This window comes from Cebidichthys violaceus, unplaced genomic scaffold, assembly GCF_023349555.1.
Source record: "Cebidichthys violaceus isolate CVI_PGR_0920_01 unplaced genomic scaffold, fCebVio1.0.p SCAF_9, whole genome shotgun sequence".
Lineage (NCBI taxonomy): Eukaryota > Metazoa > Chordata > Actinopteri > Perciformes > Stichaeidae > Cebidichthys > Cebidichthys violaceus.
In genome coordinates this window covers 840429-867197 of record NW_027176975.1, presented here as the reverse complement: position 1 = coordinate 867197, position 26769 = coordinate 840429, and the positions used below count along the sequence as shown (strand labels likewise).

At 44.3% G+C, this 26769-nt stretch overlaps 1 protein-coding gene across 3 annotated transcripts; it reads right to left on the bottom strand.

The window, feature by feature from the left end:
- Positions 1-2816: 2816 nt before the first annotated feature.
- Positions 2817-22789, bottom strand: LOC137866823 (NLR family CARD domain-containing protein 3-like). 3 transcript variants are annotated; one of them, XM_068702981.1, is made up of 11 exons: positions 22612-22690; positions 22018-22151; positions 16983-17064; positions 16757-16909; positions 12316-12391; positions 11932-12160; positions 9977-11789; positions 9706-9879; positions 9384-9557; positions 7536-7582; positions 2817-7403 (listed from the first exon to the last, which is right to left on the bottom strand). In XM_068702981.1, the coding sequence occupies exons 3-11, from the start codon at positions 17048-17050 to the stop codon at positions 6838-6840; spliced, it is 3300 nt and encodes a 1099-aa protein (XP_068559082.1). In that variant the 5' UTR covers positions 17051-17064; positions 22018-22151; positions 22612-22690; the 3' UTR covers positions 2817-6837. The 3 variants fall into 3 exon arrangements, with proteins under 3 accessions (XP_068559082.1, XP_068559081.1, XP_068559083.1); XM_068702980.1 differs by lacking the exon at positions 22018-22151 and having other exon boundaries at positions 22612-22789; XM_068702982.1 differs by lacking the exon at positions 22612-22690 and having other exon boundaries at positions 22018-22204.
- Between the last annotated feature and the right edge of the window lie 3980 nt (positions 22790-26769).

Here is a 26769-nt window from a genome sequence, read left to right as displayed (position 1 = left end):
TCAGTCAGGAAGGGACGAATCCTCCTGATGTTGTAGAGCAGGAATCTGCAGGAGCGTGTAACGGATGAAATGTTTGCCGAGAACGACAGTTGGTCATCCAGGGTCACACCCAGGTTCCTCTCAGTACGAGTCGGCATCGCCACGGTATCATCAATGGTGATGGACAGGTCCCGGTGCGGGCAACCCTTCCCCGGGAGGAACAGTAGCTCGGTTTTGTCCAGGTTGAGCTTGAGGTGGTGTGTCGTCATCCACTTCGAGATGTCAGCCAAACTTGGGTGTCACCGGGGGGAAATGACAAGACCAGCTGGGTGTCATCGGCATAACAATGGTAGGAGAAGTCATGCGAGCGAATAACAGAACCCAGAGATGTTGTGTAGAATTGCCTGTATTGTCTTGGGAGAGAGGGTTTTGTCCTCTGCTGTGATCACATGTCCCAGATATGAAACTTTATCCAGAGCGAATTTCAATTTGACAGATATCCTTGTGACCATTTGCAGCCAAAATTTAAGTTATTCTATCTGCATGCTTCTTCTGTGGGGCTGCAAATCATGATGTTATCAACATATTGTAACAAGGCAGAACCATTTGGTAACTATGAATGAGCCAGATTGTCTCTCAAGACACTGTGAAATACACCAGGGCTTTCTGAATGTCCCTGAGGACACCGGGTCCAGGTAGAGCTTCTTCCTTTAAATGGAAAAGCAAACCAGAATTTACTGTCTTTGTGCACAAGTACAGGAAATAATAAAACATTGGCCAGGTCGACGACGGAAAAATGGGTCGTGTCTGGAGGGATGAGTGACACAATGGTGTGTGGAGTAGAAATGTTTGGTGCTCGCGGTGCATCGGAGCATTAACTGCTCGTCACTCAGTCGGTTCCCCCAGGTCTCAAATTTTCTTTACCGGAAAGATTGGTGAATCATCACACTATTACACCAGCCTTCAATAGAGACTCAACACCAGTGTAATACCATCAATAGCCTCTTGTTTGAGGGGATATTGCTTCATGGACGGAAATCAGATTTTGGGTGAACCACCAGAGGCGGTCCTACGTCATGTTTGTGCTCAGACCACAGAGAGGAGGACACCTGTTGGCAATGATGTCATCTTGTTTTGAATATGTTGCGTTTCATACTGTACAGATTATCAGGATCCTCTGTGGGACTGAAGTCAGTGAGTTCAGTCTATCCAGCCTGTCAGACATGTCCTTCTCCTCCTTTCCTGGACTCACCCCTGTGACACCTCAGATTGTGTGGGAGACAGAGAAGCAGAGGCAGCAGCAGCATTTTCTGTCCATTAAATGTCCGTCATACATAACTCCTCTATCTCATCTCTCCTCCAAACCATACTTCCTCAAACCTCTCATCTTCTCTTGACACGTGTGCTGTCAATGTAGGGGATCAGCCTGCATGTAGCATTCTGCATGTGCTGAATGTTGTGAGGTGTGATGCTGTGGTACCGCTTACAGATGGTTCTGAAGACCACTCGTAGATGTTCAACAGCTCTGTTGGGTCATGTTTCATCATGTGATTGTAGGGTTCTTTCTGCTCACTATCAGGCCATCAGGGCCCGATGTGAGCATTATTCTAAATACACACATCGAATCTCTCATAACACATTTATAGAGCAGCAGTCAGACAGCAGAAGTGAGTGTTTGACTGTAAGACCAGGTCCCAGTCTTGGTATTGGGTGGTGAGATCAGGATCACAGCAAGTCAGACATGTTAAAATACCTTCATGATAACAGTCATTATTAGGGTTAAATGAGTCTGTTGGTCTCGTCTGCACATCTTCAGGTTTAAGTGATACAAGTTAAAAGAACAACATGATACATTTCCACAACAACCAACTCTCTATACCTACATCTCAGTATAGTAGAGGACTAGAGAGCAAACGCTTTAAAACTATACATTTTATACCCCAACAGGTGTAGACCTCATCCAAACTCACGGTCATTCATGGGTTGTCTCTAGGTCTCTCTCCCTGTGAGGACAGATGTGTCTCTAGGTCTCTCTCCCTGTAAGGACAGATGTGTCTCTAGGTCTCTCTCCCTGTAAGGACAGATGTGTCTCTAGGTCTCTCTCCCTGTGAGGACAGATGTGTCTCTAGGTCTCTCTCCCTGTGAGGACAGATGTGTCTCTAGGTCTCTCTCCCTGTGAGGACAGATGTGTCTCTAGGTCTCTCTCCCTGTAAGGACAGATGTGTCTCTAGGTCTCTCTCCCTGTAAGGACAGATGTGTGTCTCTAGGTCTCTCTCCCTGTAAGGACAGATGTGTGTCTCTAGGTCTCTCTCCCTGTAAGGACAGATGTGTGTCTCTAGGTCTCTCTCCCTGTAAGGACAGATGTATCTCTAGGTCTCTCTCCCTGTAAGGACAGATGTGTCTCTAGGTCTCTCTCCCTGTAAGGACAGATGTGTATCTCTAGGTCTCTCTCCCTGTAAGGACAGATGTGTGTCTATAGGTCTCTCTCCCTGTAAGGACAGATGTATCTCTAGGTCTCTCTCTCCCTGTAAGAACAGATGTGTCTCTAGGTCTCTCTCCCTGTAAGGACAGATGTGTCTCTAGGTCTCTCTCCCTGTAAGGACAGATGTGTGTCTCTAGGTCTCTCTCCCTCTAAGGACAGATGTGTGTCTCTAGGTCCCTCTCCCTGTAGGGACAGATGTGTGTGTCTCTGTGTCAGTGGTGTGTCGTGGTGGAGGTCCTGCAGCTTGAGGAGCCGTCCCCTTAGAGGAGACACCTGTCTCGGAGGTTCCGATGTCCCGCATGACATCAACAAATTGAGCAGTAAAAATAGTTGAATTTCCACTCGTTTATTTAGGTCAGTTCAGAGTAGATTTATTTTGATTCCATTACAGAGAACAAAGTGGTCTAGACACAAATACAATACAACTCAATCCAGTGAGCAAAGTGTTTTGTCAAACGTCCGGAGATCAGACAAATCTAATTTTACATCTAACAATCCTCCTACAGCTTCTCCTCAACTACTGCACCAACAACCCTGATTTTTAGAATCAAAGGCATTTATTACCAGAGAAAGCCCCCCCCCACGTCTATTCTGAATTTAGTGACCTCTGCCGGTACTCAGGACGTATGACACACCTGCTCACTGTTAGACAAGTGTAATGGGAAAAAATATATTCTTATATCATGAAATGTTTTAAAAGATGTAAAACTGAAAGGTAAGGTGAGGAACACAAATACTGACATAACACAGCAGTCCTATAGAAGTAGTTAATCAGTTTTAATGAACACAGTGTCTTGTTTCTCACGGCTGGTCACACACTCCCACTTCGGACAGAGGAAGTGAAGACACAGTGTCTGACAAGTTTGAGACAGACCATAAAACCATCACTGATTCCCAGTAAACACACTTGGCATGTGGTTAGATAAGAACGATAGCCAGGGTACGAGAACATCTACTCCTTGTCAATGATTTAGCCCAGTACGTGAACTCATGTGTGCATAAAATGGTTTGGTATCTTGTACGATGTTGAACTTTTCACCACAGACACTGACTGAGGTGGCTGTGGTGCATCTTTCCCTTGCAAGCAAAATAAAATAGAAGGGGACAACTTTGAATCATTTGAAGACTTTATTATTTTCTTTGAATCTGTGAACAAAACTCTTTACCCGATTTATAATTAGAAGTTTTTCCAAAACACAAGACACAGTGTTCCATAGATACACCACTGTATGTTCTGTGATGGAAAATATTCCTGTACCTTCTTTATGTGAGTCTTCTAATGCTGAAATACATAATACCAGAAACCAGGTTGTCTTTAAGTATTTATTCTCTGCGCAGAGAAGGTTCAATCATCACAACAGAATGAGTTCAGTCTCAGTGAGGAAGAACCAAGAACAAAGTAAACAAGCTTTCTTTATACAGAGTAAAGGTGGGGGCCGATGGCCAACGTTACAGACATCTTGGTCTCAGACTTTTGGTCTCAGACTGATGGAACAACAAGTGAAAACAAACGGCCAGCAACCAAAACAAGCAGCCCAAAGGCCTCAGCAGGAACGTTCTCATACAACACAGTTAGTTATCTATGTGAACAGAGAGGGAGAATTCTTCTTCTGCACAACAGAGACACAGTGAAGTTCAACAAAGTCCAGAGCAAAATGACTTATGCATGAATACAATATACTGAGGAGAAATATATACTACGTACAAAATTACCATTACAATCCTCAACAGGCTGTATGGATACATGATATCACAGTAAATATCAATGATACAACGACAACAAGTTACACTACTTTTCTGCCAAGCGTAAGATTATATAACAGAGTAGACTTTCAGATATAGGTACTCTTCAGCAAGGTTATGGACTGATCCCTTTATGAGGGAGGAGTCCTATTCCTGAGCAACACAATGGTTATAGTACAATAACAGTACACCACTGTCCTATTTTCTAATGTTGAAACAAGACAACGCTCCAGAAAAACATCAGTTTCATCACCCTCCCTCCCTGTTTGGGCTCATCCTGGCTACTGTTCCCTGACTACTTCTGTCTGTATTGATGGTCTGATGTGGGACACAAACAGTTTGATGAGTCTCTGGTAGTTTGACTATGGCCGGTCTGTTTTAGGCTTCTCGTCTTTAGTAGACCATCTAGTTACACCAGGATAAATGACGCCTCCCGCCCCCAAGGCTCCTTACTACGGTTAACCAATGTTGGGCAACGATTTCAAGGACGATTTTTGAAAAGGGGTCCGGTTAACGTAGGTTCACTTCGCCAAGCGAATAGACGATTTAACTACTCTGAGGCAGGTAGTACCTGTGGGTGGACTTCCCCACTTTGAACAGCCTTGTTTGTTTTATTTTGTATTGTTTTAATGTCTATCACCAATCTCAAGTTTTATAGGAAGACTACACAATTACCTTCACGTCACAGGAAGGTGCCTCGTCTTAACACCGTGTCAGCAGGGGGTTCACGCGGAGCACAAAGATGTACTCATTGAGATGAGGTTGATTTCTCTATATCCCTTGAGTGGTATATCAGAGTACTTTTATTTCCTTTACAGGTTTGTCAAGCAAGTACGATTTATTTCACAGGTTTATTCAACAATCAAGCAAGTAAGCAAGCAAGTGTATTTATGTCATGTCCTGTAGGTTTTGATTCATGTCTCGTAGGTTTATGTTATCATATCATATCATGTCCCGAAGGCTTATGCGTGTATTATCATATCCCGAAGGCATTGAGTGTACTAATATGTCCCGAAGGTTTTGACTAATATGTACTATGTCCCAAAAAGCTTATGAGTTTACTATCATGTCCTCGAAGGCTTTGCGTGTACTATGTCCCAAAAGGCTTTGCGTGTACTAATATGTTGTACGTAATATATAGTTAAGACTGGCTCAGGTTTATCGTTAGGGCTGGCTCAGTTTTATAGTTAGGGCTGGCTCAGGTTTATTGTGAGGGTTGGTTCATGTTTATAGTTTGGGCTGGTTCAGATGTATAGTTAGGGCAGGCTCAAGTTTATAGTTAGGGCTGGCTCAGGTTTGCTTTGGACCAGCCCCTAGATATGCTGCCATAGGCCTAGACTGATGGAGTATTTTATCTGGACCCTGGTCCTTCCTCCTGCTGTGGTCCTGCCTGACACCCACTGATAATATCTTTATTGTTAGTAGTCACATTGCTTACTATTGCCGATACATTACTGCTTTTGATACCATTGTTATTCTATTATATCCACTTCTGCTGTTATTACTAGTAGTCATGTTTCTAGCATTATTATACTTACTACTCTCATTATATGATTCATTTCTGTCATAATCATTGAATGTGTTGTAACTCTGTTATGTTGTTCATTGTGTACACATGACATCTATCACACATCATCCTGATAGAGGATCCTCCTCTGTTGCTCTCCCTAAGATTTCTTCCTTTTTTCTCCCTGTTAAAGGGTTTTTTGGGGAGTTATTCCTGTTCCAACGTGAAATGCAAATTTGTGATTTTGGGCTGTACAAAATAAATTGAATTGACCCTATCACCCTACATTTAGATGCTAATCTGACCCTATTGCTTCACCAAAAACACAACAGCTAATGTCTAAGTCCTGTAATCACATGAATACCAAGCTTGATGAACCAGCAGAGCTTCAACACTATCTGAGCCACCGAGGTAGTAAATCACATCAGATTGAAGAACAGCATTTAAGCTCAGCTTGTAGCAGGTCTGTTATTCATATTCATATCCATCATTCAGTGCTGTCAGCCTCTCCCAGGAGAAGAGCTCTCTGACCCTCAGAGACCCTCAGAGACCAGCAACACTGGACTTTGGTTGGAATGTACAAAATACAAACCAGTTTTATTTGTTATACAATAAAAGCATTAAAGGTTACAAAAACAGATGATGTAAAAAGTAAATAAAAGAAAAGTGTCAAAAACCTCAAAAGTTTAGATCACCAATAAGCCTCGTCAAAAATCACACGTTAACAAATTGACGAAAATCACTGAAACATGATCATCATTAAATGAACACATGATGAGTAAGAAGACAAACCAAAGAGTGAAAAGTTAAATCATAACACATTCTGAATGAGTGTGAGCTCAGTAATAGGTAAGAAATCAATAGTAACTTATTGAGTAGAACAAACTTAAATGCATCAAGCCTATATGAGTGTGAAATAGAATAAAAGTAAAGAGCATTAGAAACACTGCTGACGAGGCTCTATCTATTTAAAGGTTAGAAGATCCGAGCTGCATAAAAGTTAGTCAGGTGATCAAACCACAGAAGAGATCAGGTTGGTCCTGACTAACATCAGCTGTGTGTGATCCTGAACACACTGAACTATGTGGTCAGAGAGAAGGTTCCTCTAGAGGAGGAGACTCTGCTCCTACAGAGAACACAGAGACACGGAGGAACCAGAACCAGACATGAACCCAAACCCAGGATACAGAGGTTCAGTGAATGTGGTGTTGAAGGTGTGGAGGTGGATCAGTGTGTCAGAGGAGACTCTGTAGAAGGACAGAGAGCCAGCAGGACAGTCCACATACACTGCTACTCTACCAGAGGGGAGGGAGGAGGAGGAGGAGGAGGAGGAGGAGGAGGGGGGGGGGGAGATGGGTGTTCTTGTCTTATTTTGATAGACATAGTAACCACCAGCAGAACATCTCAGATTCCAGGACTGATCATTCTCTCCAAACAAACAGTCATCACCGTCTCCTTTCCTTCTGATTCCTCTGTAACTCACTGCTATATAAACTCTTCCTCTCCACTCGACCTCCCAGTAACAGCGACCAGTCAGACCAGTTCTACACAGCAGCTGAACACAGACATCAAACCTGTCTGGATGATCAGGATATGACTGATCCTCCTCCACACTTGTCACCTCCCTGTTGTTGTCAGACAGTTTGAGGCTTCTCTGTACTGTGTTTGTGTCGAGTGTGAGTTCACAGGAGTCTGATGGAGAGAACAAGACACAATACAGCTGCAGTTATTAATCTGTTTGATGATGACATCAGAGATGTGAATGAGTGATGTCACAGTTTGAAGACGCTTTGTTCTCATGAATCAAATTCAAAGCACACTCACACTTCCTCAGACCCGGTCTGAACCATTGGACTCCAGCAGGCTCCGCCCTGAAAGGAGGAGGGGGGTCAGAGCAGCATGGACACATGGACATTACATCCTGTCATCAAAGGGCTTTGTTCTTCATGTTCACATGGAGCACTTATTATTCATCAGCTCATGTTCTTTGACTTCAGCGGAGCTTCTTGTGATGGGCCCATGACGACGGCTCATCCTGTTCACTTATTCATGATGTATTATTATCAGGATTATATTGAGCATCATCATCATTTCACACTCAGTCTCCTCCACCAGTCAGTCACTGAATCACATGTTTAAACCTGCATCAGCTGATTTCTTTGTCCACTTGTGGTTCAGTGACAACAAGCTGTAAACACAACATGTGACATCTCATCATCTTAGAAAGGAGGCGTGTCTAACATGATATCAACCAGCTGCTTCCACATCCAGCAGTTACACATCAACATGATGACTCATCAGGAGTCTTTGTGTTTGTGTCACCTGATGAATGAAGTCCACTGTTCTCTCTCTTCTAGCTCTGTTTTTGGTCTCCACCACCTCCTGAGGGAAACATCTGTCTCTTTAGCTGCTGAATGCTCCACTATGTTCAACAGCTAGTCTCTGACTGAGTCTGTCTGCTGTTTGCTGCTGAGCAGGTAGTGAACAGAGGCTTCATCACAGCTTGTTGGATGAAAACAGCTGCTGAAACACTGAGACTGAACCAAACAGGAAATGTGCTGCAGAACCAAAACTAGAAGCTAAAAGAGGCTCAAAAGCTCTGTAGAGCTGCAGAGATGGAGACGCTTCTCTGTGGGTTCATCAGCACCACACGACTCTTCACCATCACACAGAGTCAGCTGATCCGTTGTCAATATAGAAGTATTGATTGTTGATGTTTTGTTTTTGTCTTGTGTTTGTGTGATGATGACTGTTGTCTCTCAGAAGTAAAGGAGAAAGTATCCTGAAATCACTACAGCACCACAAACCCTCATGGAGGAGGTCGGGGGGGATGGTTGGATGTACAAAGCCGTTCGCATCCCGTCTCCTAGCAACAGTCAACACTGGTTTTTATTATCTGTAATCTGGGGGTGAAGATATTACAGTTCAAGTCCGTCTGCAGCCACAGAGCACTGCCTGTGTCCCCCTAGAACTTTGGTCCAGTCCTAAATAAACCTCTTTGGGCTCTGACACACCATGTCCACAATCAGCTGTTGGTTCTTCACTGAGCGTCTGTGGCCGACTGTCACCTGTAGTTTCAACAAGTCGACTCTTATCAGACGGGGAACCCTAACCCTAACCCTGCAGAACAAACCAGAACCAGGTGAAGCTGAACTCCTTTGAAACAGACAAACATTCCTATTGTAATGATTCATCAAGACGTTTAAACAGATTGTTTCTTTGTCTGTTTGTCTTTTCACTGGACTAAAGGGCAACACACACTGGTGACAGATGATGAGCATCAAAACATCAACTATTGTTTGATATGAGTCCACAAACCTGTAGCGTGACGACGTTGACTCATGTCAACCCACCATGATGCCGTCAACGTGTCAGGATACACCACTGTCCTATTTTCTAATGTTGAAACAAGACAACGCTCCATAAAAACATCAGTTTCATCACCTTCCCTCCCTGTTTGGGCTCATCCTGGCTACTGTTCCCTGACTACTTCTGTCTGTATTGATGGTCTGATGTGGGACACAAACAGTTTGATGAGTCTCTGGTAGTTTGAGGTCAGCTTGGTGTGTCAGGGTCACATTAACCAGGCTGACAGTGTGACAGAGAACAAGTCTCCAGCTCTACCTCCTCTATCAGACTGATTGTCTGTGGCTGCAGCAGGCCTCTTCATACCTGAGAGTTCCCAGTCTACAGTGTGGATCCTCCAGTCCAGCAGACAGCAGCTTCACTCCTGAGACTCCTGGATGATTGTAGCTCAGGTCCAGCTCTCTCAGATGGGAGGGGTTGGAGCTCAGAGCTGAGGCCAGAGAAGCACAGCCTTCCTCTGTGATCAGACAGCCTGACAGGCTGCAAACACACAAAACGACACACGTCACATAATCTGATGGAACTGTGAGGGCTGGAAGGTTTATGTTTATTACTGTCATCACCAATGTGTTTGTGTGTAAACTTTAAACTTAGTACTTAGTCCAAGAAAAGTAATTCACAGGGTCACCTGAGAGTCTCCAGTTCACAATGTGGACTCTCTAGTCCAGCAGACAGCAGCTTCACTCCTGAATCCTGCAGGTCGTTGTTACTCAGGTCCATCTCTCTCAGACTAGAGGACTGGGAGCTGAGAACTGAGGACAGAGCTTCACAGCTTCTCTCTGAGAGGTTACAGCCACTCAGTCTGAAGAGACGATGATGAAGAAAAAATAAACAATAAGTAGAAAAGACAGCAGCGTATTTAAGGTATGAAATATGAATCTAACTCTCTCTGTACTTACAGAGCTTTGTTGGAGGCTTTGACCACTGGCAGCAGCCTCAGAAGAGCCTCCTCTGAAGCAGAGTATTTCTTCAGGTCAAACATGTCCAGATCTTTTTCTGATGAAAGTAAGATGAAGCCCAGAGCTGACCACTGAGCAGGAGACACTTCATCTGTGGAGAGACGTCCTGAACTCAGGGATTGTTGGATCTCCTTCACTAGAGAACTATCATTCAGTTCATTCAGACAGTGGAACAGATTGATGCTTTTCTCTGGAGACACATTCTCACTGATCTTCCTCTTGATGTACTGGACTGTTTCCTGATTGGTCTGTGAGCTACTTCCTGTTTGTGTCAGCAGACCTCGTAGGAGTTTCTGATTGGTCTCCAGAGATAGACCCAGGAGGAAGCGGAGGAACAAGTCCAGGTGTCCATTTGGACTTTGTAAGGCCTTGTCCACTGCACTCTGGTAGAGATGTGTTAGTTCAGGTTTGTCTCGAGATACTTCAGACCACCGGGTTGTTTGTTCTTCTGACAGCAGATTGACTCCAGAGTTGATGAAGGTCAGATGGACATGAAGAGCAGCCAGAAACTCCTGAACACTCAGATGGACGAAGCAGAACACCTTGTCCTGGTACAGTCCTCTCTCCTCTCTAAAGATCTGTGTGAACACTCCTGAGTACACTGAGGCTGCTCTGATATCGATGCCACACTCTGTCAGGTCGGATTCATAGAAGATCAGGTTGCCTTTCTGCAGCTGATCAAAAGCCAGTTTTCCCAGAGACTCAGTCATCTCCCTGCTCTCTGGACTCCAGTGTGGATCTGTCTCAGCTCCTCCATCATACTTGACCTTCTTCAGTTTGGACTGAACCACCAGGAAGTGGATGTACATCTCAGTCAGGGTCTTGGGCAGCTGTCCTCTTTCTCTGGTCTTCAACACATCCTCCAGAACTGTGGCAGTGATCCAGCAGAAGACTGGGATGTGGCACATGATGTGGAGGCTTCGTGAGGTCTTGATGTGGGAGATGATCCTGCTGGCCTGCTCCTTATCTCTGAATCTCTTCCTGAAGTACTCCTCCTTCTGTGGGTCAGTGAACCCTCTGACCTCTGTCACCATGTCAACACACTCAGGAGGGATCTGATTGGCTGCTGCAGGTCGTGTGGTTATCCAGAGGCGAGCAGAGGGAAGCAGTTTCCCCCTGAAGAGGTTTGTCAGCAGCACATCCACTGAGGTGGACTCTGTAACATCAGTCAGGACCTCATTGTGGTGGAAGTCCAGAGGAAGTCGACACTCATCCAGACCGTCAAAGATGAACAGAACCAGGAACTCTTCAAACCTGCAGATTCCTGCTTCTTTGGTTTCAGTGAAGAAGTGATGAACAAGTTCCACCAAGCTGAACTTCTTCTCTTTCAGCACATTCAGCTCTCTGAAAGTGAATGGAAATGTGAACTGTATGTCCTGGTTGGCTTTGTCTTCAGCCCAGTCCAGAGTGAACTTCTGTGTTAAGACTGTTTTCCCAATGCCAGCCACTCCCTTTGTCATCACTGTTCTGATTGGTTCCTCTCTTCCAGGTGAGGCTTTAAAGAGGTCTTCTTGTCTGATGGTTGTTTCTGGTCTGTGTGGTTTCCTGGATGCTGCTTCAATCTGTCTGACCTCATGTTCATCATTGAGCTCTGCAGTCCCTCCCTCTGTGATGTAGAGCTCTGTGTAGATCTGATTCAGAAGGGTTGGGTTTCCTGCTTTAGCGATCCCCTCAAACACACACTGGAACTTCTTCTGCAGGTTAGATTTGAGTTCACGCTGACAAACTGCAGCAGGAAGTCCTGAATGACTTCCTGAATAAAAACAAAGAACATCAATTAATAGATTATTAGACAAATATGTCAATATATCTGAATATATTCTGGTCCATCTCTTGAGACTTTAGTAAACGTCACATTTATCCAGCATGTTAAATCTTTAGAGAAATCCTCTTACTGCTCTGCAGACAGTCAGCCAGCTCCTCCTGCTTCATTCTTCTCAGGAAGTTCAGTGTGATCTTCAGAAATGCCTCTCTGCTGCTCCTCCTCTGCTCTTCATCCTCACTGTCCAGCACCTCCTCATCCTCCCTCTGACTCTCTAAGAATTCTGGGTAATCTGAACTCAGTCCCTTCTGGATCTTCTTCAGCTCGTTCTTCACAAAAGTGACGATGTTCTCCTCCAGCAGCTGGAACAGAAGATTCTATGAATGACACAAACTAAAACCATGGAACCAAACATCAGATCCATGTTGGACAGACTGACGATCCACTGGTCTACAAAGTGCAGCATGGAGATGATTGTGAACAGAATAGATGTAACAGTAGTTGTACATGTACAGACCATAAATATGGAGTCCAGTGTTTGATGCTGCTGGGCAGACTGACCTCTGGGAACCTCTAAGCTCTCCTGTTCCTCTCTGTGGAGGAATCATGAAGAATCAGCTCACATTCTGTTTGTACCATTGACACAAATACAACAATTAGGTAAAGATGTTGTGTTCTGTCATGAAAACCAGATGCTAAACAGATTCTTATCTCTGCTTTTATATAGTGACAGTCGTGACAAGTCACCACCATTGAAAGCCTGAGAAGAAGGTGGACCAAGTCTGGTCCAACTGCCACTATGACCAAAAGCTGTGAGCGTTTCAGCCGTCTTTTTAGCTGCTGCCACTGGACTGGCTTCTATTAATGACTTTGATTATGTCTGGACCAAGTGGGACCTTTTTAAATACAACGGGCTGCATCCTAATAGGAAGGGAACAGAAAAACAGAATTTTATTGATTTCATTGCTTTAACTGGTGGTTTCAGCAACAAATCCCTGTCCAGCATCCTGGCCCTCTGTGGAAACAGCTCAGTTCTGTCTACTTAATATTAGGTCCTTTGCCAAGAAGTCTTTGATCTGCCAGGATTTTATCACGACAATATTGACTTTTTAATGATCACAGAATCTTGGACTAGCTCTGAGGAATGCACACCTCTTATTGAGTCATGCAGTCATTCACCGACATGTTCTCAGTCGTTCCTCACTCTGGATCGGCTGCTTCTCCTGCTTTGAATATCTTAGTTTTATTTACAGACACATTGATCTTTCATTATGGAACAATGTGACAGAGTTCTTATTCTTGGTGATTTTCATGTCCATGTTTGCTGCTCCTCTTCCTCGTTCACCTCTGACTTTATCAAACTCTTAGATTCTTTTAATTTGAGACAATTTGTGAATCAACCGAGGCATGACACAGGACTCCCCTTAGACCTTGTGTTCTGCCTTGGTTTCTGTGTTGATGATGTGAATCTGAGTGATCACAAGGCAGTACTTTACCAGGTTCCACTCCTCTCTCCTGATCACAAACCCCCACAATGCTTCACTCCCACCCCCTAAACTTCTGCTTTCACTGAATCACGCACAACTTTTAATACCAATGAACAACTTGGCCTCTCCACAGAGAAGCTTGTCGGTACGTTTAACAGTTCCGGCACGATCATTTTAGATTCCAGATCAGATCCATCCATACATCCATTCAGATCCATTCAGATGTACTGACCTTGTTCAATTGCCCCAAGTTCTCCCACACAACTTCCTTTCTCCGTTCTCTACACTGGCTACCTGTAAGAGCTCATCCAGTTTAAGACTGTGGTGCTAGCCTACAGGGCAGTGAAAGGAACAGCTCCTTCCTATCTCCAGGCCATGGTCAAGCCTTACACCCCCGCCCGACCACTTTGCTCTGCTGCCTCGGGGCGATTGGTTGCCCCGTCGCTCAGAGGTCCCTGCGGCCGATCGACCCGGTCACGGCTGTTTTCTGTCCTGGCCCCACAGTGGTGGAATGAACTTCCCACTGACGTCAGGACAGCAGAGTCACTGCCCATCTTTCATCAGGCTGAAGACCCACCTCTTCAGGAAGTGCTACCCTGAGCCTTCCACTTAGCACTTATTGTATTCATACTAGCTTGTTGCACTTATTGTATTCGTATTACTTATAGCACTAACTGTTTTTCTTGTTTCTGTACTTTGGCTCTGAGTTATGCTCTGCTTCATGCTCTTAGATGCTTGTTTGGAAAAGGAAATGTACTTATGACTTCTGGTGACTAGTAGTTCTTTTGATTACCAATGTTGATGCAGATAGATATTTCTACAATCTGATCACTAAACAGGGTCACAATCCTCTTTAGAACCATAAACTCTGAACCGTCCCTCGCTTGGTCAACCAGTTGATTCAACACCAGAAAGATGTGAGGAGTTTATAAATAATTTCAAAATAAATTCCTGGACATTCTGCAGCATTTTAGTACTGACCTTGTTGAGCCTGATGTTGACTCCTGTTTACCTTCACCACTAACCCACTTTAGTGAAATCTCTCTGTCGACCTTTGAACCACTGTTACACTTTAGAACTATCCTCTTGCCTCTGAGACTCACTTCACTTGGTTTTAAAAGCTGTATTCAGACGGTTGGTCTGGATGTTTTATTCATTATTAACTGCTCCATGTCAACTGGTATCTCCTCTCTGATTCTAAACATGCTGCTGTTTACCACTTTTTAAAGAAGCCCTGTTTACATCCCTCAGTTTTAAGTCATTTTAGACTCATCTGTAAACTGTCGTTATTATCAAAGATTTTAGAAAAGACTGTTTCCACTCAATTGATTTGTTTCATAAATAACAATGAAATCTTTGAGAATCTTCTGTCTGGCTTTCACTCTCTTCACATCACTGAGACTTCTCAGGTCAAGGCCACATAAGACCTTCTGCCTGTACTCCATTTTAATTCTTCTTGACCTCAGCTCAGCCTTTGACTCATTGGACCACAATGTCTTAATCCGCCGTCTAAAGAACTCTGTTGGCATCAGTGATGTGGAGCTGGATTGGTTGATGTCTTATCTGTTGAACTGGTCCTTTTCTGTAATGCTTGGAGGGGCCTCCTCTCTTCTGTGGGGTCCCTCAGGGGTCTATGTTGGGTCCCCTCCTGTTTACCATGTACATGTCACCACTAGGACTCATCATACGTCAACATAATACAGAGTTTCATTGCTACGCAGATGATACCCAGTTGTACATCCCATTAAGCCTGGCTCCACCACTGTTTCATGTATCATGTCCTGCCTTGCCGACATTAGAACTTGGATGTCTGAAAACTTCCTGGAACTAAATGACTCCAAATATGAAGTAGTTATAATGACCCCTGCTGGCCCCTTTCTGCATTCATGATCTCTCCTCCAGTCTGGGAGCTTCATCTAATAATGTTCAGCATGAAGCCCTCAACTTGGGTGTTATTTCTGACTCGCACTTGACTTTTGATGCTCAGGTGATCAAAGTTGTGCAGATCTGCTTTACTCAATTGAGACGGCGAAGCAGAATCAGGTCATTCCTTTGACCTTTGACCTGAGAGAGTCATTCATGCTTTCATCTCATTAACATATAGCTTGTTGGCTTTTTATAACCATCACAATATAAACTGTTTTATTTCATATTAGATGTGATTTAACATATAAAATGTTTTATTTCATGATAGAAGTGATAGAAACATTTAGCCTGCTTAGACCCTTTATGTAACATAGTCACTTGAGCCTTATATTGTGCTTCTGGTTCTATCCGGACCAAACCAGTCAGAACCAGTTCCATTCTGTTGCTGACTCTGCTCCAAGATGTCTCCTGTATTTGTGACGCATGTGATTAGAGGAGGTACAGCCTCAGAAGTAGCAGAAAAGAAGCAGGAAAACTGAGAGATTGGGCTTTTTCCCCAGCGTAGAGACTGGGAGAGACTTCTTTAATAGACCCTTAGGGGTCTTACCCCCTCAGAGGGGAACAGAAGACCCTTCTGCTGTCCAACCCACTCAGAGATGGGAGAGAAGACAGCATGAAAAAAAGACAAAAGAAACAAAAGCCTTGAAGAAGACTTGGCAGAATTAGTCATAAATGGTGAGAATGTTCACAACAGGCGATAGTAAAGTACAGACGTTCTACATAACTCTCCATACTGGGTGCTAGGGTTGCATCCTAACGAGAACGCCGAGGGCGTAGCTGTACAACACTCTCAGGAAGACATTAATTCTGAAAATCCTAACGATTTAGCTACAGGGTGAGATAGAAGGCCGGAGGTATTGTTCTGATACCGCCATGAGGAAACCAACTCACGGGGGAAGGACAGCTGTAAGAAGTGACCACCGTGTTAGGTCCACAAGCCTGTCCCGCTTTCCCCGGGACGGGATCCGTTCACATTACAGGGTGCAGACAGCATAGAATGTTTGGGTTAGGAACAGAAACAGATGTTAGTGAGGACTCCTCCTACCCCCCCACCCTTGTGCACTGGTCCTTTATAAGATGTTCAAACCTGCACACGGGGCTCTTCATCCCTCAGACTGCACACAGGCGCTCAGTGGGATGATTGAACCTTCTCTGCACAGACAATAAATACTCCAAAGACAAACTTTCTTTTCTCACATTTCCTTATTTCAGTATTACAGCACTCACTCGCGACTATTCTATAGTTTTTACACCACACCTTACTAACGGGCCTTTGCTGTCCGGGCCCCTCAGCTGTGGAACTCTCTTCCTGCTAATCTAAGACCGGCAGATTCAGTCTCCTCTTTAAACCTCTTCTGAAGACTCACTTTTACCCTTTGACTTATTTCTACATCCGTTTATTGATTTAAAATCAGATTTTACGGTTTGATTGTTTCTTATTTGCTTTCATGTTTTATTGTGAAGCACTTTGTAACTTTATATTGGAAAGGTGCAATTTAAATAAAGTTATTATTATTATTATTATTATCAGTTTGAAATCCTCACCTTTGATCAACAGAGTGGCGTCCATCTTTGAAGCCTATCGGAAGATCTTTAGACCGGTCACTCTTCATGGACACACAGCTGGATTCAGTCTCAGGTCCAGGGTCATATCCAGGTGCAGGTCCAGGTCCAGGACAGTGTGGTCCCTGATGGGTCCTGGTCACATGTAGAAACAGAGTCAGTGGATGAAGGACTTTGAGTCATGGACAGTTAGAGATGGTCATCTCACCTCTGAGCTTTGGTGTGTCTGGTTGTAGAGGGAGGGACTCCCTCCTCTCTGTCCTCACACTGATTCATAGCAGAGTCCACACCTTCACACAAACACAACAACATTATGTCTCTTCATCAGGACAAACACACACAGCTCATTCACCTCAACACTGAAAACACTCATGGGACAGTTTCCATGTTGTCGTCACGTTGAGCTGCAGAGTCATCTCTAAGAAGTGACGTTCTCAATGCTCTCTAGTCTTTTGTCTTGTTTGAAGACTAGAGGAAGACACTTCATGTGGCTTTTTATTGGCCTTTCTTTGGGATGACGTCACCGTTCACTTCTATTGGACTGACTTTGAAAAGCTCTTCCACGTTTGAAATGTTCCTCTGTTTCCACGTCTACTACATCCAGTCAGAGCATGAAGCAGCTAGTCCAAGAATCCAGAATCAGTCATGTGACCTCGTTAGCTGCTGCTGGATCCACGTCACTTTGTACCTTCATGTGTAGAGGAACCACTGAGAGCAGAGCTGAAAGCATCCGTCCAATCATTGATCAGCACATCAGCACTCATTCCTCCTTCACATCAACGTCCTGATTCTCTCTGATGGAGTCACACTGATGCCTCCTCTCAATGAGGCTGTTAGTGGAGCTGTCGCCCTCTGGTGGCTCAAAGGGAAACCGTCACCTTCAACTGACTCATTTCACCGTTTACAGCCTTTCACAATAAAACACCATCATTATTTGTTGGGTTGATGTTCTTATGAAACGGTTTAATATCAGCTGAACATCTTCTTCATGCAGACGGCCACCTAGAGTAGCTTCAGTGTTTGTAACAGTGTTTGTAACAGTGTTGGTTTCTACCCGGAGTCATCTCCGCTCCCTCTCCCCTGCTGATCTTTCCTCTTCTGTCACCTCTGCTCTCCCTGACCCTGAATCCTTCTCTCTCCTATCCCCTGATACTGCTACTGATCTTCTCCTCTCCACCCTTACTTCTTCTTTGGACAAACTCTGTCCCTTCACCTCCAGGCCTGCACGCCCAACTCCACCTGCCCCGTGGCTGTCGGACTCAGTGCGTACTGATAGACGGAGCCTAAGAGAGGCTGAGCGTAAATGGAGAAAAGGCAAACTCCCGGAGGACCTTCTTAACTTCCAAGCTCTTCTTTCCACTTTCTCCTCCTCTCTATCTACTGCTAAAGCTGCGTTCTTCCGCTCTAAAATCCTAACCTCTGCCTCCAATCTTAAAAAACTCTTTGAAACTTTCACTTCACTCCTCCAACCCCCACCCCCTCCTCCTACTTCCTCCCTTCTCCCTGATGATTTCGCCAACTTCTTTGACAAGAAGGTAAACGATATCAGATCCTCCTTCTCTCAGCCCCTCTCTCCCTGTCCAATCCTGCCCCCACAGCTCTCCCTCCAATCTCCACGCCCCATCTTACCCTTTCTGGCTCCTCTCTCCCCTAACGAGGTCCTCAACCTTGTTACATCTAACCGCCCCACCACGTGCTCCCTTGACCCGATCCCTTCCCCTCTTCTTCAGTCTATTGCGACTGAACTCCTTCCTTTCCTCACCCACCTCATCAACACATCTCTTGTTTCAGGATGCTTTCCCACGGCCTTCAAGACCGCCAGAGTCACCCCCCTTCTGAAGAAACCATCACTTGACCCCTCTGATGTCAAGAACTTCAGACCGGTTTCTCTTCTACCCTTTCTATCCAAAACACTTGAACGCGCTGCCTTTAACCAACTGTCTTCCTATCTCCACCAAAACAGCCTTTTGGACCCCCACTAGTCCGGGTTCAAAGTGGGTCACTCGACAGAGACGGCCCTCCTTGCGGTGACAGAGTCGCTTCACGCTGCGAGAGCTAACTCTCTCTCCTCTGTCCTGATTCTCCTGGACTTGTCTGCGGTGTTTGACACTGTGAACCATCAAATCCTCCTCTCATCCCTCGAGGAGATGGGCGTCTCAGGCTCTGCACTCTCCCTGTTTGCATCCTACCTGACGGGTCGATCCTACCAGGTGACCTGGAGGGGGGCCGTGTCAGAACCACGCATGCTGACTACGGGGGTTCCGCAAGGGTCAGTCCTGGGCCCCCTTCTCTTCTCGCTCTACACAACATCTCTGGGTTCTGTTATTCACTCGCATGACTTCTCCTACCATTGTTATGCCGATGACACCCAGCTGGTCTTGTCATTTCCCCCCGGTGACACCCAAGTGGAGACGTGCATCGCTGCGTGTTTGGCTGACATCTCGAAGTGGATGACGACACACCACCTCAAGCTCAACCTAGACAAAACTGAGCTACTGTTCCTCCTGGGGAAGGGTTGCCCGCACCGGGACCTGTCCATCACCATTGATGATACCGTGGTGACGCCAACTCAGACTGCGAGGAACCTGGGTGTGACCCTGGATGACCAACTGTCGTTCTCGGCAAACATTTCATCCGTTACACGCTCCTGCAGATTCCTGCTCTACAACATCAGGAGGATTCGTCCCTTCCTGACTGACGAGACGGCGCAGGTTCTCATCCAGGCTCTTGTCATCTCCCACCTGGACTACTGCAACTCTCTACTCGCCGGAGCCCCGGCGACGGCCATCAGACCTCTGGAGCTTGTCCAGAAGGCTGCAGCTCGCCTGGTGTTCAATCGCCCCAAGTTCTCCCACACAACTTCCTTTCTCCGTTCTCTACACTGGCTACCTGTAAGAGCTCATCCAGTTTAAGACTCTGGTGCTAGCCTACAGGGCAGTGAAAGGAACAGCTCCTTCCTATCTCCAGGCCACGATCAAGCCTTACACCCCCGCCCGACCACTTCGCTCTGCTGCCTCGGGGCGATCGGTCGCCCCGTCGCTCAGAGGTCCTGGCGGCCGATCGACCCGGTCACGGCTGTTTTCTGTCCTGGCCCCACAGTGGTGGAATGAACTTCCCACTGACGTCAGGACAGCGGAGTCGCTGCCCATCTTTCAGCGCAGGCTGAAGACCCACCTCTTCAGGAAATGCTACCCTGAGCCTTCCACTTAGCACTTATTGAATTCATACTAGCTTGTTGCACTTCTTGTATTCGTATTACTTATAGCACTAACTGTTTTTCTTGTTTCTGTACTTTGGCTCTGAGTTATGCTCTGCTTCAGGCTCTTAGATGCTTGTTTGGAAAAAGAAATGTACTTATGACTTCTGGTGACTAGTAGTTCTTTTGATTACCAATGTTGATGCACTTATTGTAAGTCGCTTTGGATAAAAGCGTCTGCTAAATGACTGTAATGTAATGTAATGTAATGTAACATGACAGACTGTCAAAGTAAAAGCATCTCTCTGAACTCTCTGTGTGTCTCCTGGAGGTCTGACAGTAATCTAGTAGAACACGCTGACAAAGGAGACGAGTGAGGAGACGAGTGAGGAGACGAGTGAGGAGTCCAGAGAAAGGAGCGTCAGTGAATCCAGAGGCTGAGAGAGGAAAGTGGACTCAACTGGCTGTTAGTTGAACCCTTCAATGAAACACTGTGAGCTTTCATCTGCAGATGTTTAGTGATGTGTTGTCTCAATGTAGTGTGCATCATTTATTGTGACTCGTAACCTGAAGCTCACCGTTTACTGCTTTACAGGTGGTTTATACTGATGCCTACTGACATGACTCTAAACTGTTGTGAGCTCATTCCTGCTTTCCAAACACTTTGAAGTCTTTATCTTTACATAAAGGAAACCACATGTTGTTCAGAGGGTCCGCTCAGTGTTTGGACCTCTGTACTTCTGAAACCCTCATAACAACGGCTGCCAGTAGGTGGCGCTGTGACTATGAGTTCATATTGGCCTGCAGAAGTCCTCAAGCCTCGACTCTCATCAAGCATGGCACGTTTGGGACAGTTTAGACAAAGAACAGTCGAGTTACAGCAGATTGAAGGATGATGGTGAACCATGTAAAATGGCCGCCACACCACGTCCTCAGCCTCCATGAAACCTTTAATCTTTTGATAACTTTTCATCACTAAGGTCTTTAGATTGTTCTCACTAAATATTACGTTGATGTGATTCGTTCTCTAGGAGGAGTTCACATCACAGTACATCAGGTTACATCTATAGGAGTTAAAGTACCTCATAGTACCTAATAATACAAATTATAATTATTATTATAATAATCATAATAAAAATCAATAATAATAATGATAATATTAATAATAATAAATATGTATAATCATTATAATAATCATAATTATGACTATTATAATGATGATCAGAATTATAATAATATTAATAATTATAATAATAATATTAATAATAATAAACATTAGAACAACAGCTCCTCTAAATCTAAATTAAGTTTCTTATGTACAGGATGACGTCGTCGCCCGCTCTAAAGCTGACGTACATCCCTCCAAGGAGTACTTCCGGTCCGGATTTCAAAGTAAAGGGTTGCGTGTCTGTTAGTTTACGTTATTTGGGATTAAAACAGTAATTTAAGATCCGATTATTTGGACTCTATTTAGACTACAGTCAGTACTACTATGAAGTACTTTACTGTGTACTTTGTGAATTAAGACAAAAAGAATGAGTCTTGGTCTCTGAAGGAACTTTGACATTAGATTATTCACATAGTACACAGTAAAATACTTCATATTATATCTAACTGTAGTCTAAATAATAATAAATAACAGGATCTTAAATTACTCTTCTGTTCCTTAATCACAAAGAACTCACGCGATCCTTTACTTTGAAATCCGGACCGGAAGTACTCCTTGGAGTGATGTGCGGCAGCTTTAGGGCGGACGAAGACGTCATCCTGTACACACTAAACTTCACTTTAAATCATTTGAGTTCAGCTGACTGAAGAAAAACATCAAGTGTTTCTGTTACTTCTTCTCGCGAGACTGAACTCAAAAGTCACTTTGGTTCCTTCACGAGGAGAGAAGGAGCGACACGCGCACTGAAGACTTTGTGACGAGCTGCTCTGTTCTTCTTCACTGGTCCTCCTCTGAAGACCACTTGAACCAGTTTCTGCTGGACCCGAAGGACCAAAGAGTCCTCCTAGAGTCCCTCAGTGAAAAGAGTCTCTCACTAACCTTTAGAAGAAGAAGAAGAAGCTGTGACACCACGAGCTCCAGAAGAGAAACTAAAGAGGAGCAGGAAGGGAGGGGCCGTCACGAGGACAACAGTGTACTTGGTGCTGTGATAGGCTCGTTCGTGATGAACACAACTGGAGAGCAGCAGAGAGCAGCAGAGAGCGGTGACAGACACTTTGTTACAGCAGTAAACAATATACTAAAGCAATTAAAGAAACATAGGAAAACAAATAATATAAAGTATAACAATGCACAGTATATACAATGAAATAGTATGGTATTATTAACTAAGCTAAAATAACCAGTAGTGCAAAGATTAACCACAGCAAACAAACAACAGTGTAGCAGTGTTATCTTATATCTTATGTCTTATGTGTTATGTGTTGTATGTTATATGTATGTCTAGTGGATGACATTAGCCAACATTCCAGTAAAAAAATCACTTTTTATATAATTATAATTATATGTATATAATATATATATATATATATATATATATATATATATATATATATATATATACAAAATATTGATACAAAGGATCGTGTAGTGTTTTCAGTTGATTTAATGGTAAACTAAAGTTTAACTTCTTACCTTTCGAACTAAATATGGTTTTAATTATTAGAGTTAGCTTTGCCTTTTTACTAGAGTCGGTAAAAGGACGCAGACTCCGGTGAATTAGTTGTGCGCCTCTCTTGTCGTAGTCCGTCCTAATGTCTGTCCTCGTTGTAGACATCGGGGTGCTGATGGTGCTTCCGGGGACGTTAATGTGTTACAGAGTCGCCAAAGTGACCATCAATGCTGTCAACATCCGGGGCCGTAGTTCTGTCCTTCACAATAAGATATCACGCTTCAACATATGTTGTGCAATAAAAGCTCCTTCATTTCCATCTTAGTGTATACCACCACCTGCTGGATGTTTTGTTAAACTCTTCTCATGTCAACCACTGGCAAAACTCCAGCTGATGCATGAATGTATCACTTATGTACATATATTGTATATAACAGTTACTATCATAACACACAGTGCAGAGTAAGAGTTCTACTACAACTAAAACACAAGTATTCATGATTGAAAAGCTACATTGTTAAAGTGAAAGACAAATGAAAAGATAATGAAAAGATTTATTTAGAAACAAACGAGACAAAAATTAAATACAAAATCAGGACACAAATAAGGTTTATAATAACCCTCTTCATGATCCAGCACACAAACACCTCCGAGCTCTCAGGAGGGTCAGGTTCCTGCACCGGCCGGACCCCCAAACTCTCTGCTCCATCTCTTCAGGAGTGAGGCAAGGCTAGTTCATTAGTAGAGCACATTTCAACAACAAGGTCATTCAAAGTGCTTCACATAAAACCATTAAAAGCATCAAAACATAAAGCAAAAGAAAAGGAGATTCAACAAGTAAGAACATTCATTGAAACATTAAAAACAGTCATTAAAACATTAAAAAAGCTAAAAACAGAATAATAGTTGCAGTGCAGTGTAAGAAATAGAATACAGTAGTAAAATGCAGAAAATGATTAATATCCTTGAATGTGGTTCAATCAAAGAAAAGTCTTCAGTCTGGATCTAAAGGAGCTGAGGGTCTCTGCAGACCTGCAGCTTTCTGGGACTTTGTTCCAGATATGTGGAGCAGAAGAACTGAACGCTGCTTCTCCATGTTTAGTTCTGACTCTGAGAACAGGAAGTAGACCGGTCCCAGACCACCTGAGGGGTCGGGATGGTTCATGAGGTAGCAGCAGATCAGAGATGTATTTTGGCTCTAAACCATTCAGTGCTTTATAAACCAACAGCAGCATTTTAAAGTCAGTTCTTTGTTGGACAGGAAGCCAGTGCAAAGTGAGACCTGTTAACAGAATTTATTTTTACTCTGGATTAAAGAAAACGATCAGGTTTTCATGGGTTGACATACAATGAAAGCTAACATGAAGTAGACCACCGGTGGATGTCGTGGGTCCAGCAGACGAGGAGCTGGATGATGAAGGTCTCTGCAGGTGGGGAGACTAGAAATAACAGAAAAAGCATAACCATGTTTTGTTTACTCTTCATCATGATGTCACCATCATGTTATAATATTGTTTTATTTTCAGATTATTCAAATAATTTACTGTGGGAGGGAGAGGGAGGAGTTTGGCCCATAGAGGCCATGTCCTGCAACCAATGTTGAAGGCTCTGAAATAATAATCATATTTTATTATTACAACACTAAAATACATACTCATAATAATGTTTATGCGTCACAATAGTTAATACATTCTGATTTACACGTGAATTCAAATGCATAATAGGTATGTGCTGACCAGGAGACGGGGGACGGTGGTGGTGTCCCTCAGCAGGCGGGCTCGGTGGTGATGTGGTCCTGCTGCTGGTAGGCAGCCGGGGCCAGGTCTACTGTTATCCAGCCTGATGTTACCAGGGGATGGGTGAGGTAAAGATTGGGAGGAGGAGGGGCAGACAGAGGTTGGTTCTGGGGATTGGGGATAGGGGCTGGTTGGGCTGGGGAAAGGGGATGCTGGGAGGGAAGGGCAACATCAGGCGCAGCCCAGGAAGATGCCGATGGGGTTGGCGGAGGTGGTGAGGAGGCCCCACGACTCAGGAGGCGTGACCCGTGACCAGTCGATGGCCGTTGGGTCCAGAGGGTAGAGGCCACACCTCCTGAACCCTTCCACCACCAGTCTCCGATCCTTCACCCTCTGGTAGGAGTAGGAGTCTCTTAGGAACCTTGAAAACTCCTTCTTAGAAACCAAGGAGTGGCTCACTGTCGACAGATCTCCTGTAACACCAGAGAAATCTGCCTTCAAGGGTCCGAAGAAACTCCCATCCAGAGGTTGAAGGATGTGAGACGTATGTGGTGGCTCTCTAAATCAATACTTACCCTGATTAAATCTCTCTAAATCAATACTCACCATGATTAAATCTCTCTAAATCAATACTTACCATGATTAAAGCTCTCTAAATCAATACTCACCATGATTAAATCTCTCTAAATCAATACTCACCATGATTAAATCTCTCTAAATCAATACTTACCATGATTAAAGCTCTCTAAATCAATACTCACCATGATTAAATCTCTCTAAATCAATACTCACAATGATAAATATCTCTAAATCAATACTCACCATGATTAAAGCTATCTAAATCAATACTCACCATGATTAAAGCTCTCTAAATCAATACTCACCATGATTAAAGCTCTCTAAATCAATACTCACTCACACAAAGCCTTCTCCGACGTCTGCATTTGTGGACGTGGTGTTGATTAGGTGGAGGTAAGGTACGGTTTACTCCGGGTGCTCCGGTTTTTCCTGCTTTCAGTGAATATCAACTTCATTCACTCAAAGAAAAAAAAACCTCTTGTTAGAAGGCTTGAGCCTTTGTGAGTCTGTGTGACTCCTACTGTGATGGTAGATCAGGGTTTTTCACCGGGAGCTCCGGTTCACCCACATTCAGTGCAACATCTAATAACTGATTCATTAGAATAATAAATAAGTAAATATATAACAATTGTGTTTATCTCACTTATTGTTTGCTATAAGAGCTGTACATATTCTTTTCCTATTCAAATTCTGTAAATTTCACATTTGTATAAAGTAACCGGGGACAGAGACCAGGGACAGAGACCGAGGACAGAGACCGGGGACAGAGACCAGACCTCTGTCTGTGTGTATGTCTGTCTGTCTCTCTCTGTCTGTGTGTATGCCTGTCTCTCTCTCTGTCTGTGTGTATGCCTGTCTCTCTCTCTGTCTGTGTGTATGCCTGTCTGTCTCTCTCTGTCTGTGTGTATGCCTGTCTGTCTCTCTCTGTCTGTGTAGGTGTCTCTCTCTCTCTGTCTGTGTAGGCGTCTCTCTCTCTCTCTGTCTGTGTAGGTGTCTCTCTCTGTCTGTGTGTATGCCTGTCTCTCTCTCTCTCTGTCTGTGTAGGTGTCTCTCTCTCTCTGTGTGTATGCCTGTCTGTCTCTCTCTGTCTGTGTAGGTGTCTCTCTCTCTTTGTGTGTATGCCTGTCTCTCTCTCTCTGTGTGTAGGTGTCTCTCTCTCTCTGTCTGTCTCTCTGTCTGTGTAGGTGTCTCTCTCTCTCTGTCTGTGTGTATGCCTGTCTGTCTCTCTGTCTGTGTAGGTGTCTCTCTCTCTCTGTCTGTCTCTCTGTCTGTGTAGGTGTCTCTCTCTCTCTGTCTGTGTGTATGCCTGTCTGTCTCTCTGTCTGTGTAGGTGTCTCTCTCTCTCTGTCTGTGTGTATGCCTGTCTCTCTCTCTCTGTGTATGCCTGTCTGTCTCTCTCTGTCTGTGTAGGTGTCTGTCTCTCTCTGTCTGTGTGTATGCCTGTCTGTCTCTCTCTGTCTGTGTAGGTGTCTCTCTCTCTCTCTGTGTGTGTATGCCTGTCTGTCTCTCTCTGTCTGTGTAGGTGTCTCTCTCTCTCTGTCTGTGTGTATGCCTGTCTGTCTCTCTCTGTCTGTGTAGGTGTCTCTCTCTCTCTGTCTGTGTGTATGCCTGTCTGTCTCTCTCTGTGTGTATGCCTGTCTCTCTCTGTCTGTGAAGGTGTCTCTCTCTCTCTGTCTGTGTAGGTGTCTCTCTCTCTCTGTCTGTGTAGGTGTCTGTCTCTCTCTGTCTGTGTAGGTGTCTCTCTCTCTCTGTCTGTGTGTATGCCTGTCTGTCTCTCTCTGTCTGTGTAGGTGTCTCTCTCTCTCTGTCTGTGTGTATGCCTGTCTGTCTCTCTCTGTCTGTGTAGGCGTCTCTCTCTCCCCCCCC